General features: G+C 48.2%; 1 protein-coding gene across 1 annotated transcript; it reads left to right on the top strand.

Moving 5' to 3' along the window:
• The first annotated feature begins 1,327 nt into the window (after positions 1-1,327).
• Positions 1,328-3,169, top strand: SOWAHB (sosondowah ankyrin repeat domain family member B). Its single transcript, XM_066632275.1, has one exon. It carries the CDS (start codon positions 1,328-1,330, stop codon positions 3,167-3,169), a length of 1,842 nt encoding a protein of 613 aa, XP_066488372.1.
• The last annotated feature ends 9,529 nt before the right edge of the window (positions 3,170-12,698 follow it).

Below are 12,698 nucleotides of genomic sequence, written 5' to 3'. Positions count from 1 at the left end.
GTGGAGGCAGTGGTGTAACTGGAAGCCCCAGCTCTCAGGGTAGTGATGTCATGACAGCACATGACATTATGATGTCACTTTTGGGTTTTCCCCAGAGGCTGGTGGCTTTGTGCCCCGTTCCCATTCTTTCTCCTGTGGAGACTCTCCTATGGGGAGGCAGAGGCTTAACTAGAAGCCCCAGCACCAGAGGCAGTGATGTCACATCCTCAGAGGAGGTGGTGCTGGCAGCTTCATGCCCCCATTCCATCTCCTGTGGAGGTAAAAAAGGTTAAAAAAAGGGAGAAGGAATGGGGGGGGGGTGAAGCCACCAGCACCTCCTTCTCTGGGGAGAGCCCAGAAGTGACTGCCTTGCACATTGTGCCTGCCTGGCCTAGAACCCAGGGCAGGTGCCCCTCAGGCTCCACCTCTGGGGGAGGGGAGAAAGGATCACCATTTCTCTCCAAAATATGGGTCACTAAGTAAAGGCATTTACTTTCCACAAGCAAAGCCATTCACACACACTTTACACAAGCCAAGCTGTTCACACACATGCTTTGCACAAGAAAGCCATTCATACACACTTTATGTAAGCCATTCTCTCACACACTTTGCACAGGAAAGCCATTCACACACACTTTATGTAAGCCTCACACACACTTTGCACAAGTAAAGGCATTCACACACTTTACACAAGTCATTCACACACACGCTTTGCGCAAGCCAAGCCATTCACACTTTGCACAAGCCAAGCTGTTCACACACACGCTTTGCACAAGAAAGCCATTCACACACACTTTATGTAAGCCATTCTCACACACACTTTGCACAAGTAAAGGCATTCACACACTTTACACAAGTCATTCATGCACACACTTTGCGCAAGCCAAGCCATTCACACTTTGCACAAGCCAAGCTGTTCACACACACGCTTTGCACAAGAAAGCCATTCACACACACTTTATGTAAGCCATTCTCACACACACTTTGCACAAGTAAAGGCATTCACACACTTTACACAAGTCATTCACGCACACGCTTTGCACAAGCCAAGCCATTCACACTTTGCACAGGCCAAGCTGTTCACACACATGCTTTGCACAAGAAAGCCATTCACACACACTTTGCACCAGTAAAGGCATTCACATACGTTGCACGTAAAGCCACTCATGCACGCTCTGCACAAGCCGTCCTCTCTCTCGCACTCACACACTTTGCACAAGCGAAGGACGCTCTCCAGGAAGGCGGCGCGAGCGGCTGCCGGCGGAGGGCGTGTCGCTCTCACCTGGGGGCGGAGCCGGGGCGGCGCAGGTGAGCCGGAGCTGGCCGGGGCGCAGAGGAGCCGGGCGGGATGGCGCGCGAGCTGAGCCAGGCGGAGCTGCTGGACTTCCTGTGCGCGGCGGGCGGGCGCGTGAGCAACGCGGCGCTGCTGGGCCACTTCGCGCGCCTGCTGCGGGACCCCGCCGCGCCCCCCGCCGAGCTGCGGCGCCGCCGCGAGCGCTTCAAGGGCTTCGTCAACGCCGTGGCCACCGTGCGCCAGGACGCGCCCGCCGCGCCCAAGTTCGTGGTGCTCCGCAGGCGCTTCCGCGAGCTGGTGGGCGAGGACGCCGCCCCGGGGCCGCCCCCGGAGCCCCGGCCCCGGCAGCAGGGCGCGCCCAGGGGGGGCGGGCGCGCCACCTGCCCGGCCGACGCCCCTGCTGGCCCCAGGCCAAGCAGCTGCCCGCCCCGGGAGCCCACATGGGGGCTGGGCGCGCCGCCTCCGGCCAGGAGCTGCCACGCCCGCCCCTCGGAGGCATGCCTCCCGCGGGACCCTCGGCTGCCCCTCTGGGCACGGGCCCCGCCGCCCTCCAATGGGCCATGCTTCCTCTCCAGGGCGCCCCCCAGCCCCCACCAGAGGATCCACGAGTGGCTGGAGAAGGCGCACCCCAGCCTGGACCCCCCGGCCCCCCTCCCGGACCACGGCGACCAGGACCCCTGGCCAGGCCAGCCCCCGCCCCCCAGCTCCTCCTGGAGCACCTGCCTGTCGCCCTCCCTCGACTCCCACCTGGGACGCTTCCCTGCCCAGGTGTCCGTCTTCCGCAGCATCCGTTGCCAGCTCTCCCTGCAGGACCTGGAGGACTTCGTGGAGCAGGAGAGCCCCACCAGCGAGAGCAGCAGTGGCAGTGGGGGCAGCGACTCTTGCAGGGGACCCGGGGCCCCCCACCCCATATCCGTCCTACAGCACGGCCCCCATGGCAGGAACTCCGTCCAGGGCACCTGGTCCAGGCCCGAGGGGACCCGCCACAAACCCCGGGCGAATGGGCAGGTGGTACCGCCTGCCAGGAAGAGTGTGCCCCACAGGAATGGGGCAGCCCTGGAGTGCTTCGTCTTGCTCAGCCAGGAGGCTCGGGGGTCCTCGTCTTCAGAAGAGCAGTTGGACAAGGACTCCAGGAGCCAAAGAAGGCCGCTCAGGAAGGTGGCCAGGTTGCCTCCTCCCCGCATGGATGCCCCCTTAAGCCCAGGGCCAGTGCCAAGGCAAGGGCACCTGGCCACCGTCCCAGACGTTGAAGGGCTGGGCCCAGAGCACAGGGCTTCCTCAGTCCCCCTGGAGTCCCGAGAGCACACCTGGTTGGTCAAAGTGGCCATGGGGTCCTGGCTGCAGGTCCGGGCACTGCTCCACGAGGATCCCCATCTTGCCACACGTAAGGACTTTGTTTCTGGCTACACGGTGCTTCACTGGCTGGCCAAGCATGGGAATGCTCAGGTGCTTCTGGAGGTGGTCACCAGTGTCAGGAAAGCTGGGGTTGCCCTGGATGTGAACGCCAAGTCCGGCTGTGGATACACCCCACTTCACCTGGCCGCCATCCACGGGCACCAGCTGGTCATCAAGGTGCTAGTGCAGAAGCTGCGGTGTCTTATCCAGGTGAGGGACAGCAGTGGCAAGAAGCCTTGGCAGTACCTGAGCAGCGCCACCTCTGGGGAAGTGTGGCAGCTCTTGGGAGCACCCAGGGACAAAACCATCTTCCCAGCCCGTCCGATCACCAGGACTGCCTCAGCTTCCTCCAATCTTGCTAGAAATGGCAAGAGCCCTCAGCTGGCAAGGAAAATTAGCAGGAAAGCTTCCTTGGCAGCCTACTTGAAACCTCAGCACATTAAATGGAAAACGGCAAACAAGTACCCACCACTGCAGGAGAAAGAGGAGTACAGTGACTGAGGACTGCAGGAGTGGCCCTTGACCGGGTGGGATCCCTGACATGGTGGGGTTACTAAGGACTCTTTGCCCAGCCTGTCTCTGTGTCCTGTGGCTCTGATGTGGGACTAGGGGAGAAAGAACACTTTATATGCAGTGAACAGTATTTTCCCCCCCTGTATTTATTTAAATGGAAATCCTTTAATTCTGAATGCGTGTTTGTAAGGAGAATTCAGTCCATGGAGGCATCTCAGCTGTTTGATTCCCACCACAGGGGAGCTAAGTTGTTAGTATTCTCCCATAGCAATATCCAGGACCCTCTTGCTTGCCCAGTCTGTGTGCTGGTGAGGTCAGCCTTGGGGCTTCTGCAGAGGAGAGTGCTTCTGTTAGGTGCTTGGGAAAGAGGGTAGCAGCTCATCACCAAAGAGAGAGCAGTATTCAAAATTTAGGGGGAAAGATGGCCAAGTTTCTGTAGCAGAATGTCATTTGCACTACCAGTTTTCAAGTACGATTCATTTGTCTTTGGAAACATGGGGGAGGGGAGACTTTCTGACTGGGATATTTTAATTAGGAGGAGTTTTTAACCCCAAGATAAAGAGTGAAATAACTTGAGAGAATGAAATGTATCCATCTGCCTCTTCCCAACAAAAGGCTGAAAAACTATCAGCAGAACTTGATCTTACGTACTACTGATAATAAAGGTCTATATATTTCTGTACATATTAGATGTATTTTCTTTACAATTATTCAAGTAGTAGGTACCTTCTGGGGGGGTCTTTGGACACGCTTCTAATGAATGATAAAGTGAGCTTTTGGTTGAAGATTTGGCAAAGTGGTTTTGAAACCTGGGGAGCCGATTCTGCATGAGCCTCTTCTATTTGAATTGTCTGTGTACTGCAGAGGACTCAGAGTGAGGGAAATTCTGAATTACTCAAATGGTGCTGTTTGCTAATCCTCTTTGATTCTATCTTTTTAGAACTAACTCAGATCTAAAAGTTAAGGGTAGTAGGAGACAGAGGGCCCAATCCTATCCAATTTGCCAGTGCCAGTGCAGCCATTCCAATGGGGCGTGCACTGTATCTTGTGGTGAGGCAGCAGTCACAGAGGCCTACTTAAGGTATGGGAACATTTGTTCCTTTACCTTGAGGCTGCATTGTGGCTGCACAGGTGCTGGAAAATTGGATAGGATTGGGCCCAAAGTGTCTTGTGACTAACTTGTCAAAAGCATGTTTGTTCACCTGGATTAGTTTCAAGCTTGATTTGAAGACTAAACTTGGTACAAGGCTCTGCTCCCAACCCTGCACACCTGAAGCACTTGCCCACCTCCTGCCTTGTTAGCTTTCAAGCAATAATCTGTTCCTGAAATGTGAGTTTACTGCTGTCATGCCTAATTTGGGACTTAGGTTGGCTTATGTTCTCTCAGGCTTTCTGCAATATAGGCAGAAATATTGGCTTCCCTTACAGATTGTGCTAAAGATAAATGAGTGTGTGTAAAGCACCCAGAATGCTAAGAAAGTGCCTTTTAAGGGCCCCCATTTATGTGAATGATTCGGTTACAGCTGTCCATGACACTCTCCTGTCTTTCTCCCTACGGTCATGGATTTGATCCGGTCCAGCCTGCTTTGCACATCAGAGTAATGTCTTGTACAACCCAGTACAATCTACCATAATTTACTGGCTCACAGGAAGGAGGAAGGGTGCCTACTAAGAAGTTACTCTCATCAACCTATTTTTATCCTTCATGATTGTGTTTTGAGCAAAGAGCTAGGCTGTATATGGATGCCTGGAATTTCTTTTCCTTCTCAGTCTTCTGAGGTTTGGTTGCTTGCCGCCTTAAGGGCTAGAAACTTGTGTGTGTGTATACACAGCATGGTTTATATTTTCCAACCCAGCAATCAAGCACCTGTTCTGGGCTTGGAACTATTTATGCTGGGAGGGGCTCAAATCTTTTTCTTCCCCCAGGGTTGCTCACTGTGGCAAAACTTGCTCTAAAAACAAGTTCTGCTGACTTCTGCAAGGCTTCCTAGAAGAAGGTGACTTTACGATTGCAGCCTCACCTGCCCCTTTGCACCTGTTTTGCACTCTTTTGTTCCTTTTTGAGGTGAAAGATTTTTGCAATCAGTGCTAGTGTAGAGTCTTACTATTTGCATGCACAGATGATGTAGTTGTAGATGTCCGAACAGCCTATTGCTAGCATAACAAGTGACTTTTTAACTCTATAAGGTCTCCCACTAGCTTTGCTGATTTCCAAGATTGTTATAGGGAGCTGTTCCAAAATACAACTGCAGGTGTGAAATTGGGTATTGCTTTTGGGGGGGGGGGAAATCTCTTTTACAGTGAATCCACATCTGTTAAAATCAGTGCAGTATTTGCCACTGACTTAAACTGAATGTAAAACTGCACCTATAACCACTCAAAAATTCAGGCTGCGCATGTGACTGGGTGGAAGGGTGGAAATGCAGGTAATTGCACAGAACCATACCTGCATCTACTGAGATGTGAATGCATGCTGGGCCTGGGTGAATGGCTTGAGGGGGAGATGCTTAACCCCTCCCATGCTTGGTAGTTCTGCTAATGCTCCTAGTCAGGTTTACTTCTGGTTTCAGAGCATAGCTGGGAAAAATAAGCCTTTGAAGATGAATAGAGAAGGGATTTACCCAGGAAAATCAGTGGTGGGCAATAGTTTTGTTTTGCTCTGCCCTAGGGCCCACAGGACGCAATGGAACTAATTTCATTGTAAACAAATAGAACTGAGCTGCAATTGGGGATGTGGGGAGAGATAGTGAGTACTAATACTGTATGTAAAACTCAGTGATATACGTAACACCTAAACTGTGCTTGGCTGCGTGCTCTGTTTTTTTCCTTGTTGTTTGCATTTCTTGCTGGGGAAACAAGCAAGGATAATCAGTTTCTGGATTGGACTTCATTGTGTTCTTCTTTGATGTCAGCTGTTAACTGCGTGGAAGACTTTATGGCATGGAATTGAATCAGGCTTCCTCACGTCAAAATATTTTTAAAAGACAAGATCCCGTGAGCCCTTGAACTTGGTGAATAAAGGTGTGTGCTCTAAGATGCTGATTAATTACTCCTTTGGCTCAGTTCAGCACCCAGCAGTATACATGGGATATAGTAAGAGATCTAACACTATTTTCCTGGAATGTGGATGTTTTTACTGGGCTTGTTCAACAGGTGCCTGCAGATAACTTCAAAGAGTCTGGGTTCAAGTGTGTGAGCTTGTCATGTTTAGTAATGGCCCTCTTGGATCATGGAGGATTTTAATGTAATGTAGCTCAGCATTTCTCCAGAGGCATCAACGCTGCCAAGGGCAGAAGCTGGCAGAATGGCTTTGCATGTGCTTGAGGGGTGCACAAATGAATGCTTCAGCGAGTAACACAGTCACACATGCTCGTTTCCAGGCTGCCATGTGATTCTCTCCAACCTACGCATCTGTTTGCTGCTAATGTTGAGACTGGAACTGTTACTAGTGGATAGCCTGTTAGCCTTTTGGATCAGATAGAAATGAGTACATGACCCTTCTTTCCTGAAACTGTGGGCCAAGTGTCTGTTGATACAGGTAGAAATCTGGGAGGGCATTTGCAACATGTCTGGAGTGGTTAGCACAACACTGAAAGTTCTTCCGGCAAAATAAAAAAATAAACAGCCTAACAAGCAGGGACTGGTATCACAAACTATAACTAAGAATTATTAAAACCAAGGCTTGGGGGGTGCCAGAAGTCCTGCCTACTGGACAATTTAGATTAGAGACGTAAAGCATATCGCAAAAGCCCTATAGGGCTATTTATAGGCTTCTCTGTGATCCAATCACACTAGAGGTTTAAATCATCTGAGCATGAGGTGTCAATAGCTATAAGGCTTGGGCAGTTGTGGGAATTCTGAACCTGCGATGGGGTTGACCTCCTACTATGTACTATTCAGAGCCAACTGAAGGGTCCTGGCCAAATCTGTAGGCAACCTTCAGTCCCGAAAGACTCTGGTATCGTGCTCTGAATGGTGGTTCTGGAACAGCGTCTAGTGTGGCTGAAAAGGCCAATTCAGGAGTGACAATCCCTTCCACACTGGGAGCAAGTGCAGTCTGTCCCTGGTCTGTCTCCCTGGCTATGGGCCTTCCTTCTTTGCCTCTTAGCCTCAGACTGTTGGCCAAGTGTCTCTTCAAACTGGGAAAGGCCATGCTGCACAGCCTGCCTCCAAGCGGGACGCTCAGGCCAGGGTTTCCCACCTGTTGAGGTCCACTCCTAAGGCCTTCAGATCCCTCTTGCAGATGTCCTTGTATCGCAGCTGTGGTCTACCTGTAGGGCGCTTTCCTTGCACGAGTTCTCTGTAGAGGAGATCCTTTGGGATCCGGCCATCATCCATTCTCACGACATGACCGAGCCAACGCAGGCGTCTCTGTTTCAGCAGTGCATACATGCTAGGGATTCCAGCACGTTCCAGGACTGTGTTGTTTGGAACTTTGTCCTGCCAGGTGATGCCGAGAATGTGTCGGAGGCAGTGCATGTGGAAAGCGTTCAGTTTCCTCTCCTGTTGTGAGCAAAGAGTCCATGACTGCTGGCCAAATGAAATCTTGAAATCCTGGACATGAGCACAGTTAGTTCAGCCTGCAGTCAGACAGGATTCTTTGTGTCTTCTCTTTCTGTGGTACCACTTTGGCAGAGATCAACAGCCCTTATCTATGTCCCTTTCTATTTCAGACTGCTGATTTAAGCCATTTCTGCCCAACGTTGTATATACGCAACAGGAACCAAATGTGTACACCTGTGGGCCAGGCAGAAATGGGTCAATTCTATGTCTGTTCCTCCAGGTCATAAATCTACTTTGCAACTCCACACCTGGAACACACAATGCTTTTTGATATGACGCTTGGAATTGTTTGACCAAATGTTTGCATCCCTCCATGCTCCCCTATCAGTACCAACTGGTTGATAACCAAACTGATCAGTGGCAGCAGGAACATTTAGTGGACTTGGAAGAGGACTCGCAAGACCATCTGGCTCCAGGACACTGTGTTGCTGCCGCCACCACCTTCAAGGTGCCACATAGTACCACTGTCTAATACCACCCACAACATCTGCTATTCAGTCATTATGTGCCCAGGTCAGTCATTTCCCTATTAATTTGATTTTATTATTGGAACCGTTATGGCTGAAAAGCTGTAAGGAAATATTGTAAGATAACTATTATGGGAGGATAAATATTACTGTAATATTGTAAGATAAATATTACAGGGTAGGAGGTCTGGTCTAGAGGGTAGAGCCTCCATTTGCCCGAAGATAACATCAGAAGGTCGCCAGTTCAAGACTACCAGCAGCTCCCTGAATGGTGAGACCTTGAAGCAGCTGACATTCCATCTACTCTGAGCGAAGAAGCGTCTTGGCTGCCCTCCATGTGAGAGATGAAGGAGCTGCTTGTCAGCCTGCATGGGAGGCACTGGAGGCCAGAGGTGAGATCAGACCAGGAAGATCCATCTGAAATGTTGTGTGGTTCTTGAAAGAGAGAACCATCTATGATTGAAAAAATCCCCCTTGAGGGATTTAGAAACGCCTGCCTATGTAAACCGCCTTGAATAAAGTCAGAGGAGTAATCCGATGACCAGAAAGGCAGTATATAAATACCTAGTTATTATTAGTTGTTATAAAGCAGGGGTGCCCAAACCCCGGCCCTGGGGCCACTCGTGGCCCTCAAGTTCTCTCAATGTGGCCCTCAGGGAGCCCCCAGTCTCCAATGAGCCTCTGGCCCTCCAGAGATTTGTTGGAGCCCGCACTGGCCTGATGCAACTGCTGTCAGCATAAGGGCAACTGTTTGACCTCTTGCTTGAGCTGTGGGATGAGGGCTTCCTCCACGGCTTGCTATTTCACGTCTGTGATGCAGTAGCAGCAGCAGCAAAGGAAAGGCCAGCCTTAATTTGTGCAAGGCCTTTTATAGGACTTGAGCTATTGCAAGACCTTCATTCATTCATATAAGTTCATCTTTAATATATTCATTTGTTTACTTATGTAAATTTATTCAAATTTTAAATGTAAATTAATCCCCCCCCCCGACACAGTGTCAGAGAGACAATGTGGCCCTCCTGCCAAAAACTTTGGACACCCCTGTTATAAAGACAAAATAACTAGACACTCATAAATCAGTAGCCTAAGTTCTTGTTCTAAATATAAAAAAAGCAGCCCATCCATTCTCATTACTCAAACTGAACTGAAACCTAAAACCAAGTGGTCAAGAGAGGCATATTCGTCTTTACACATTCTTTCACTTTGCATTAATGTAAGATTTTCTCGGTGAAAGGGGGAACAGTGATTGATTTTTTGCTTGGTCTCCTCCAGTGCCTTAGGACCAGGAGTTTAAACTAGGAGAAGTGGAGGAGTACATCAGTTTACTTCTGATAAAATCAAGCAGGATACAGACAGTCGTGCACATTAAACTTCAAGCACCGATTCAAGGAAAGTCTCACAACAACTGTACATGGTAATATCAAAGCTGTACAATGTAATTCACATCCCACTGATGCGGAAGGAAGACCATCCATTTATTTTAATGACGGAATAGCAGCTTTTAGATGTTAAGAAACAGTACTCCAAATGATCTAGAAGTAATTTTACTGGGACATCTGTATTGTATTAGAGGTTGTTCCAAGACTGAAGTTATTTTTTATTTACTGCAAATGGCAAAAGTAGATCATTATTACTGGAAGAAAGACTCTGTCCTGATTACTGATATATAGCTTCCCAATAAAAGGTGAAAAGACACACATAACATTTGTAGAGCAATTTAATAAGCACTTTTCCCCCAGTGTCTATGGTGGGGTGGGGGTGGGGTGAGAAGCTCTGCCCATGATTCTCCTTAATGTTAATAAAATCATGGGCCCATACAACCTTTTAAGGACAGTAGCTAAGGAGGTTGCTTCCTCCTCCTCCATTAATTAAGGGACCAATCCTATCCAACTTTCCAGCATTGATGCAGCTGCAGTTCCCTAAGGTAAGGGAAGCCTCTGTTACTGCCCCCCCCCACTGCATGGTGCAATGCATTGGCACAGCTGCATCAGTGCTGGAAATGGATATAGGATTGGGCCCTAAAGCTCTGCTCTCTAGTGTTGAACTCTGGGAAAAAATGTAGTTCTACAAAGGTTGACCATGGATAAGACCAATTGGCCCATCCCTATGATGTCACAGGCACATGACCTCCTAATCCCCAGAGGTTGCTACTGTTCTTAAAAAATCTTGCTTTCTATTATAAAATATAAAAGGATGGATTTATAAGTGAGAAATGATGCGGCACTGATATTTTTCTTTAATGTGGGTAGCCTGCCTGGTGCATGGGAAGATACCTGACACATCAATGTTTGTTTTGCTGGTATGAATATCTGTCGTGCAGATGTCCCAGCTGTCCTCAGGTGTCTGAAGGCACCTTGTTGTGGCTAAGTAGGTCTGGATCTGATCAGCACCTGGTCAGGTTACTGAGTCATAGTCTCAATCAAGCTGAATGTTTAGGATTTCAGAGAAAATGATATTGACCTAAGAAATACCTGGATGTACATATTCAAGCAGTAGCATACTACAATCACTGATAAAGAATTAGCCATCTTACCAGTCTGTGTACCACACACTAACTGTAATCTAGCTTTAGTTCCACAGGCTACATATTCTAGAGTTCACTCAGAAGCATCAGATTTATGCCTTTGGTTCCTGATCAAGTGAGTGACAAGTGCACAGAAGCCTATTTTCTTTTGCCAAATCAGGGCACCCGAGTATCTTCTCTGACTATTTGATCTGTTTAACCAAAACCTGATCATATAATCTGCTTCCATTGCAAATACTAACTCACAGCTATAATACTAACTCACAGCTATAATATAAATGCTTTACATAAGGTATTAAACATTGCAAAGCGCTTTGTAATCTTTAGTGGCTGGGTTACGATGAATGCTGTGTCTGCCCAAGTGCTTCTGTCTGTGTGCAGAGAAGTTCTTTGGAAGCGACCACTCCACTACTATTGTTTTCATTTTACAAATTTAACTGGATGGTTAAATTTAACTGGATGAATTAGATAGATTTGATGGATGATATTCTCAGGCCCACTGCTAGGCTGATGAAACCAGCTACAAAATTGAAAAAATGTTTCTAATTGTTTTATTATAAGAAAAGGACATATGGAGTAAAACAGGAAATGGAAGGAAAAGCAGGGAATTAGCATTCCATGAACAAAAATGCATTTTAAACCATTATTGCATCTAAGAGGCGTATTTTTCATCAGAATACCCTGTATTTTTCTGGTAAGAGTCTCAGTTTTGGGGGAGGTGTCTTGACATGGCTGGATTTTTGATCCACGGTTCTCTGCCGGCATCTAGGACAGCAATTTTCAACCAATGTGCTATCGCACACATTTGTGTGCCACAGACTGTCCACAGGAGTTTGGGGAGGGTTGTTTATTAGTAGGGCCATTGGGGAATAGAGCCCCCTGTCAGCAGCATGGTATTGTCAATGGTCAAAAAAACTGATGATATGCCTTGACAATTTTAGCACCTTCTCAGTGTGCTGTGAGATGAAAAAGGTTGAGAATGGCTGATCTAGGATGACATCCTGATATTACAATGCATTATTTCAATTTGACATCATTATACTCTAAACGTACTGCTTTGAGGCGGTACAGCAAATAGCTCATGTACCACTGGGCAGCTTTGATGCAAACTCATGACAATGGCAGTTGTTAACACAGTGTCCTTTTCCTTATTAAAATTTTCACAGGCAACCTTTTGACAGAAACACCTTCAAGGTGGCTTACATGCAGCCAGAAGAGAACAGAGAAATCCAAACAGGATAATAAAGTTATGAAAGGCAGTTTATGACAGCATCCCAGAGGCTCTCAGGAAGTGGGCTACATCAGCCTGCCCTTGGAAGACCTATGCTTTCAACTGGGGGTGCTGCTTTTTCATCAAAAACTACAGTAGGGGGGGGAATGAACCTAGTCAGGCATGGAGCACCTGAACCACCTACCAGGCATACTCTCCCTGTGCCCATTTTTGTGCCAAAAATATTCCTTTAAATGTTGGAAGCATCCTGCACCTGAAGTGAAGAACAGACAGTAACTAGCGAGCAAGCCAGGTGGGATGTGAGATTTACCCTCTTACTTTTCCAGTAAGGCAGATTTGATACATAGATTTCTAATTTCCTGCCTTCCTTCTCCTTCCCAGAATCCCTTTTCCAGATAGCAAACAACATGGTCCCTCTCTGTCCCCCTACCCAGTATGGAGTTCTCATAAATAAGAATCTCCATTTTCCTATTACTACACACCTTGCAGAGATCTTCCAATGAGAAGCCTCCCAAACCCCGCTGGGTAAACCAGCTATGCTAACAATGAAGATGTGATGTGCTCCAACATGGCAATTTGAGGAAATTGCTGCTTCGGGACAAATTGCTGCTCCCAGCATTACCAGTGCATCAGAATCTGACTGCAAGCTCTTCCTCCCAACTGACCTTGGCAGAGTTTATTCAGGGATTGAACCTTGCACAGTGGAGGCTCATTAACAAGACAAACAGCTGC

This window comes from Tiliqua scincoides, chromosome 6 (assembly GCF_035046505.1).
Source record: "Tiliqua scincoides isolate rTilSci1 chromosome 6, rTilSci1.hap2, whole genome shotgun sequence".
Classification (NCBI taxonomy): domain Eukaryota; kingdom Metazoa; phylum Chordata; class Lepidosauria; order Squamata; family Scincidae; genus Tiliqua; species Tiliqua scincoides.
The sequence above is the reverse complement of the archived record's forward strand: the minus strand, read 5'-3'. Positions and strand labels throughout refer to the sequence as shown.